The sequence below is a fragment of the Natator depressus genome, chromosome 1 (assembly GCF_965152275.1).
Source record: "Natator depressus isolate rNatDep1 chromosome 1, rNatDep2.hap1, whole genome shotgun sequence".
Lineage (NCBI taxonomy): Eukaryota > Metazoa > Chordata > Testudines > Cheloniidae > Natator > Natator depressus.
This window is the reverse complement of record NC_134234.1, coordinates 253,263,409-253,271,082: the sequence shown is the minus strand read 5'-3', so window position 1 is coordinate 253,271,082 and position 7,674 is coordinate 253,263,409. Positions and strand designations below refer to the sequence as shown.

At 46.4% G+C, this 7,674-nt stretch overlaps 1 protein-coding gene across 1 annotated transcript; it reads right to left on the bottom strand.

The window, feature by feature from the left end:
• HMOX1 (heme oxygenase 1) lies at positions 1 to 7,292 on the bottom strand. The gene is made up of 5 exons (XM_074949890.1): positions 6,801 to 7,292; positions 6,348 to 6,468; positions 3,337 to 3,828; positions 2,557 to 2,665; positions 1 to 318 (listed from the first exon to the last, which is right to left on the bottom strand). The coding sequence occupies exons 1-5, from the start codon at positions 6,947 to 6,949 to the stop codon at positions 182 to 184; spliced, it is 1,008 nt and encodes a 335-aa protein (XP_074805991.1). The 5' UTR covers positions 6,950 to 7,292; the 3' UTR covers positions 1 to 181.
• Between the last annotated feature and the right edge of the window lie 382 nt (positions 7,293 to 7,674).

Genomic DNA, 7,674 nt, shown 5'->3' with positions numbered 1-7,674 from the left:
TTCAGAAATGCTCTCAGCGCAGATCAGAGAGAATTCACACGAAGGCTTCAGAGTCCTCTGAATCCACTGGAAAAGTGTTAGTGGCACAGCCAAGAGCAGAGTGTCCGGGTTGAGGGCTGGATGGACGGCATTAGGTGTGTTAGTTTGGGGAGGGAGCAGCAGGAGGGCAGGGCCCTTCTGTTCACATGGCAAACAAGCCCACAGCAACCGTTGTCACTAGGAAGCTGAGGACAAGAATCCACCGTGCCAGTGGAGTGCTAGGCAGCATGTCTGTGTGCTTCATCGATGTCTTTTCACCTTCTTTCACAGGAGCTGGTCCTAAATCAACAGAAAGCAAATTTTTAAGAGCAGGAGTCAGGCTAGGAAGGGTTTGTTTCTATGTTAGTTTTATATCAATCTCCAAAGATGCACTGATGTTATCCCCTAGCACACTAAACTGTGGCCAAAGTGAGCAATTGCACAGGATAATGGTGGAGGGGTACACCAGATGTACACCACAAGTGGGTGGGCTAGTGAGACACAAGGTCAATAGTCAAGTACCTTCAACCAGTTCAGAAGGGTAGGGTTTGTGGTGTAAATCTTCACATCCCTCCCAGGCATGTAGTACAGTCTAATAATCCTCACTGCCCTGCAAGTGCACTCAATCGGTTTCCTCCATGCCGGATGTGCAGGGTAGCCTCTCACTGCTGTAACTTAATGTGTTTTGGTTCCTTTTGCTTTTTGTAAATCTCAAATTTAGTACGATGCCAGGCTCCTTCTGCTTCCTAGGAGCAGCTCAGTGAGCTGTGTAGAGAAAGCCTGAGTGTTGGTTAAAGCTTTCTCAGTGAAAAAATTTCCCTGGAGCACCTAAGATTATTTCATCTCCTCCCTGGCCTTGCTTCCTGGAAAGCCCGGTGCCTGAGCCTTTCAGACAATCTCCAGCCTTGTTTTCCCCAGCCACTCTTCATTCCCTGGCTCCAGCCCGACTTCATGGCCCAGTCTTGGCTCGGACTCACAACCCAACCCTTGCTCCCTCTGTACCCTGCCCCTGTCCATTCTCTTCCCTCTGGGGTCTGCATGAGGGCAGACTACACATTGGACTATAGAAGGTTTGCTGAAGCAGGGCTCCTCTCTGTCAGATCTTAGCAGCTCTGCCAGCGGTCAAAAGAGCCTGCATGAGAGTAATGGGAGCCTTCCTCTCTTCCTGGCTGCCTCTTTGTATCCCTGAGCTCCTCACCCTGGTTCAACACTCCCCTATAGGCCCCTCCAACTCCTGGCAGTTGCAGAATGCAGGTAAGCACTTGACATAAAAAAACTTTTAGGGTGGGATTTTCAAAAGGCCAACGCTGAGTGCTTTTGAGAGTGCCACGCTCAATCGTGAAGAGGGGGATAAAATTCCAGAATGACAAAAGATGCATTAAAAATGTTTCATGCCATTTCTGTGAAAATTATCCCATCCTTGAATGTGTAGAGAGACCTACATATAAGGGTGAAATTGAGAGTAATGTTCCTTATGCTGAAATTAAGGCGACCCAACTGAATACCATATGAAAGCGTTGTTTGCTAGTTTCAAAATTCTTAGGTTACAAGAACTTTCTTATTTTAACCACATGCTCTCAGATAAGTCACTTTCTCCAGTAGAAGTCTGGAAGCAATCTTTGCTACGGAATAGTTACTCTGACCCCACAATAACAGCCTGGTTTGTAATGGCTGGAGATCGCTTTGAACCTCAGCATGTCATTCCTGCAATGACAGCATCTTGTCAGTAGATGGAGCCATTTTAGCTCTAAAGTTAGACTAGAATACGGCGGAGTGGGAAAGCAGCCGCGCTCGGATACTGCAGCTGCAAGATCTCAAGCCCCGGGGTGATACCAGTAGTTCTGACTTTGCTATATTTCATAGTAAGGAAATGCTGCAGGGACCACACAGCAACACTTTCCCAACACTCAGGAGAAAAAGAGAATTTTCTCTTGCTTTCCAGAAATATGCACTAACAACAAGCACAAAAAGTTTCAGTCCAAAAGACAGGAGTCTGGGTAGGTCTTCATGTCAAGGGGCTTATAATGGGTGTGCCTCCTCAGTCAGGGCTGTCGCATCAACCCTTACCATGCTACACTGCGCCCAGTCCTGCAGCTTTTGCTCATGCAAGCAGTCTCAGTTGGGCTGGCGTATCTCCAGTGAAGCCAGTAGAGTTACACTGGTGTAAAACCAGTGAGAGGACCAGAAGAATCAGGCCCATTCATTGTAACCCTTCCAAACAGTCAGTTTTGCCATGTGTGAAAGGGGGACGATGATAGCACTTTGAGACCTACTGGGGAAAAGCACTGTAGAAAAGCGGCGAATTTTTATTTCTGCAGAGCTCACAAGTCCCCACATGCTTCCGGCCTCCTTTGAGGCTCTTAGCAGCAGTTTCCTCACACAATCGTCTGCTACACTAGCCAACACTAGTGGAGTGGAAATAGAGGCACAAGGACAGCTGGCGCCAACTCCTCTTTCTTACCACTCAGCAAGAAAAGGTAAAGGGAAGAAAAAAACCCCAAAGGAAACTCTAAAAATTGACTTTAGGAAGGTTCTTACCTTGCTCATGTGCTTCACTGGTGCCTCTTGTGCGAAGCTCTGGCTTCTGTTGTGCAGGGTGACTGTTCTCATGGCACTGGGACACGAATTTCTGCAGTTCCTCAAACACCTTGAGAACAAGAAACACACTCACAGTTACCGCATTACCTGGAATGCTGTCTTCTCTCCTCCCTGAGCCCCTTCTTACTGCATAAGAGATTTTGGGAACTAGAGGGCCCAGCCACTGATCCTGTGTGTCCTTCCTTCTCCAGAAAGGAGTCTACCTAAGGGTCTCTCTTGAACTCCTCTATACTCCTTGCTTGTTTAATAGTATGAAGTGTGTGAAATGCTTTCCCAGGGCAATTCAATAGGAAGCTGTGCTCCAATGCTCATCCTCCAGATCAGAGGGAAAGTAGGGTGTGTGTGTGTGTGTGTTCGCATAGAAGAGTTGTAGAGGAGGGAGGGGATATGTGGAAATACTAGGATAAAGGGATATGTGGACTCTGATTCCTGCCCCCAAATAAACACTCATGTTCGAACAAGAGCAGCAAAGGAAGAGCCTGCATTCAAATCCTGGAGAGGATCCATTGTCCAAAGGAAAAAAAGTTTTCTAGTATCCAGTCTCTTAGGAGGCTCATAAATGCAACTTTCACACAGGACAAGTTCAGTACAGCTCTCACTACTCCTGCCAGCCTGCAGCTTCCCTTCAGTTCATCAGTACAAATTCCACCTCGCCTATGTGGAGATAGCAGCTGTACCTTAGGTGGGAGAGGCAGTGGGGAATGTGGGCTAGTTCCTCACCTGTATATTCAGCAAGAATGCCCTCTTGGCTTCCTCCAAGACTCTCTTCTTGGTGGCTGGGTCCATCTCGATGGAGTTCATCCGGGAGCGGTACAGCTGCTTGAACTTTGTAGCATTGGACACCCCTTCAAAGGTGAAGAACTCCAGTCCTTCTCCAGTACTGGGTAGGTGGAGAGCTTTCTGGGCAATCTTCTTTAACACCTGCCCACCAGATAGGTCTCCCAAGTACCGAGTGTAGGCATGGGCCACCAGGAGCTCTGGTTCATGCTGGCCCACATAGTGGAGCCTATTCACATATTTCTGAGTGGACTCGGGACACGAGATCTCTTCCCTCCACAGTGGGCCGTAGAAATACTCCAAGTCTTCCTGCAGGGCAGTCTTACGGTGCAGTTCAGCTGGGAAGTAAACGGGGATATAGGCTGGGTGATCCTTGTTACGCTCAATCTCCTCCTCCAGAGCAGAGTAGATGTAGTACAGAGAAGCCATAACCATCTGCAGTAAAAGGGAAGGAATAAGTCAGCGACAGGGTCTCTCGCCTTCCAGCTTCATGTGCACTTCACATTAATACAACATATCTGCATATATACACTGTGTATGTGTCACTGGTTATTGGGTCGTACCATATCCCCAACTTCACCTTCACCAAGACAGACCTTGGGATCACAGAAATTAGAGTGTGAAGAATCCTATTAGGTCACATCTAGTCTATTCCCACATACACCGCTCCCCATACAGGGATGATTTCCAAAAGGTACATTCTCCAGTGCACTGTTCAGTTCTGACTGTCTCAAGAGATTGGGGAACCTATCCCTTTCCTAGGCCCTGACAGACTGTTACACAACCTTTTTACTTTATGATCTGTTCATCTAAAGGGCAGACCCCTGCTCAGACACCACAGATGTTGGAACTGCAGCCCCTATCCCTTCATTAAGGTCAGTAAGTAGGGTGGCTACTTTCCTTTCACTTTGGTTGCCTCAAGGAGACTAGATAGGAATATCTTTTCAGAGACATTCAGCTAGTAATCCTCAAAAAACACCCACCCACCGTGGCAGCCAAGGTCACTGCTGGCATAAAAAAGAGGACAGGAAGCACAGTCCATCTCTGAAAAGGGACTTTGTGAAAAGATCATTGGGAGGTTGTGTGTTTGTTGTGTCTCTATTGCCAATTCACATTTTCTCCTCTTACAAGATGCTTTTTCTAACTGCCAGCCCTTCAAACTGGGGCTTGACAGTTAAACTGGGCTCTTTCCTTCTTGTGTATCATCACCAGAAGATCCTGCTGCTCAAATGTTGCTTTCGTTAACACATGTACAGTCCCATTGTCTTTTCAGTCAGGGTGCTCAGGGGTAACTAAGGGCAGAATCTGAAGGCAAGGTGATACAGATGGCTCAGGCTTGGTTAAAAATTCTGCTGCGGATACAAAAACCAGAAAAGAAACCAGTTCACTCTCCCTGATCTGTGTTGTTTCTACAGGGCTGACGGCGGTAAAAAGTAATCACTCCTACATTTCCCACTACAGTCAGCAGCTATTTCTACATAGTCATGTTTCAGAAGAGATCTGTATATTACAGGGAAGTTAGCAACAGAAATAAAAAGGATTTTAAACACTGACCCTATTAGCCAAATTCTTGGAAACGTCTGGTAACAGCCAAAGGAAGCTTGGTTACAAAATAGAGGAAAATTGCATGGCAAGTTAAGAAAACTTAACTAGAATAGTTGATATTTTCAAAGCTAACTAGAGGCTTTAGTGGAAGTTGTGTGGCTAAATCCCCCAGTTGATTTTGAAAATCGCAGCCAGTCGGCATTACCTTTTGGAGCCCATAGTCACTTCTGACTCTCCCTGACAACAGATCACTATTCTCTCAGAAACTGACCTGAATCCTTTGGTCTCTGAGGAATGACTTGTGGGGGGTGGGGGTGGAAAGTGTTACTGCTACCCCCCTTTGAAGTTCATTGCCTAGGTAATGCCACGTCCCCATTTGCAGGAGTTTGGCACTGTAGTTACTTTCAGAAATTGGTGGATGATTGACTCATGCTAGATCAAATCAACATCTGTGGCATGACAGTCCATGTGTCACATCCTCAAGGCTCTCTGGAATTTCTAGCTCACTTGGCTTTCCTGTTTTTCCTTATGGCTTTGTTTATTATGTGATTCAGCTGTTGGGAACCCCATTATCTCTCCAGGGTTAACTTACGCCTAGATATTGTATGATCATAGAAATCGCAGAGTTATGTATAACTGGTCCTGCTCAAGCTGAGCAAAAAGGGCTCCACAAGGTAATTAGCATTTATTCATTCATTCACTCAACTGGAGCAATGATTAGCTCTTGCATATTTGTGAAAGACACTGTTTGCTCAAATCCATTAACTGTATGGTTGTGTCCTCAGGTCCAGTGCAAAACCAAGTTATAATTCTAATATTACAGAGGAAACAACTAGGAACCTTCAGGACCAGAGACTATTCTACAGCCTGGCAGACCTCACTTTTCGGAAATGACTTCCAATATCCAGACTGAATTTTCCTTGTTTCTTTCCTGCTGTTACTTCCATGTATACCCACTTAGATCATTCTAAATAATTCATCACCCTCCTTGGTGGCTTTAAACCCTTCATATGCTTGTACACAATTATATCTCCATCAATCAGCATTTGACTATAAACAAACACATGGGCATTTAATTGCTTTAATCTTTCCTCACAAATCAATTTCTTCAGCCCTTTCTTGTAGCCTCAGCAAAGCAAGGCACACCCCCGCTAAGCGTAGCTTCGGTACCCACCCAGAAATACACAGCTCTGCGTCACATTCTGCAACAGGAGTTTGCAAGACATTGAGAGAGCCCTGAAGTTACTTGGGGCCAGATGCTGGCGTGATGAGTGACACAATGATGCCATGTTGTCATGACCCAAAGATTTTCCCGTTCAGGAGCCCTGGCTTGGCTGTTCTGAATTAGACACGAGAGGTTCCCTAGAGCCCAGTTTTCCCCATCCACCCCAGCAATGCTGCAGGGTTACCTTAAACTCCTGGAGTGACACCTGCCCCCTCTGGAAATTCTTCATGAACTCTGTGCTCTCTGCCTGCTCATGCACCTCTTTGGTGGCTTCCTTCAGGGCTTCTGATAGGTCTCCAGGCATGCTGGGAAAGCGGAGGGAAAAAGCCCATCAGTGTCAGAAGCATCTCACCACCCCCTCCAAAACAAAAGCTAGCTCTTTCCCAACAAGTGGGGTGGGGAGAAAAAGCATCCCAGGGTGCGAGTGGAAAGAGAAGGAGCATCAGCATCCCAAATTCCGCCAGGAGAGGGGGAAGAGATTGTCAGTAGAAAGGAGGAGAAAGGGAAAAGGATCCTCCCATTCCCAGTAGAGTAGAGGTGGAGAGCAGCAATCCGAATCCCAACCCAAAGAGTGAGGTGGGGAGAAATGCCATTCCTTTCTATGATAATTTCCCTTGGATTCTAGCCCCACTCTCACCTTTCAGAGCTGTGTGTCTTGGAACCTTCCATTTCTCTTTTCTTCCTTCGCTTTTTCACTCTTCTGTTGTCTTCTTCTCTCCTGTCCCCCTTTGTCCTCTCTTCTTTCAGGGCTCTGGGAAGCTTTGGAATTAAGCAGCCCTTCTGCATCCTGCTTTATACTTGGCTCAGATCACGTGAGCAGCCAAACAGCTGACCCTAGTGTAATTGTTGCAACATACACACTTTCCTCCAGGGAAGGGAGGAGTCTCCTGACCTCTCTTGACAAAAAGCAGGATGTTGAAAGATGTCTCCTTACAGAATGCTGGGCAGTTTGCCCAGGCTCATTAACTCTTTTTCTGCCCAGCTGGTAACACCGAGAACTAAGACGCTCCAGTGTGAATGCTTGGGAGAATTCACTAATGCTTAAGGGGTTCACACTGGGAAATTAATTCAGATCAAAGCAGGGCGTGAATTTAAAGTGCAATCTCTAGTCCTGATCAACTCCCTGTGTGGAGACTGATTCCAGAATAAGGGTGACTTTTTCCGAATTAGTTTAATCCATTTTTGTAAGTGGATTAACTAATTCAGAATAAGGCACTCTAATTCCCTGTGTGGATGCTCATATTCTGGAATAAATCAGGACTAGCTATTCAGAATAACTCCTCGTGTAGACAAGCCCTCAGAGTCTATCTGTACATGTCCTCTCTTTCAGATAACATGGAGCTCAGACTTTGAGGAGGAGTGAATGGAAATGATGGTTGGCAGCTTCAAGGGTACTAAGTTCCCACACAGTAACTGCTTGGTACATGGCACAGAGAAGGTACATGCTAAAGACCCAAACAAGGGCATGCGCAGGAATAGAAATGTGACTGCCTTTGGAGGGGCATGTTCTG

Excerpts from the sequence above, each read along its gene's own strand:
- HMOX1 (XM_074949890.1), bottom strand. The coding sequence starts at position 6,949 with ATGCAGAAGGGCTGCTTAATTCCAAAGCTTCCCAGAGCCCTGAAAGAA. Across the intron at positions 3,829-6,347 it reads TGTCACTCCAGGAGTTTAAG|ATGGTTATGGCTTCTCTGTA; the intron begins GTAACCCTGCAG and ends CTTTTACTGCAG. Across the intron at positions 2,666-3,336 it reads CATTCTTGCTGAATATACAG|GTGTTTGAGGAACTGCAGAA; the intron begins GTGAGGAACTAG and ends CTTGTTCTCAAG.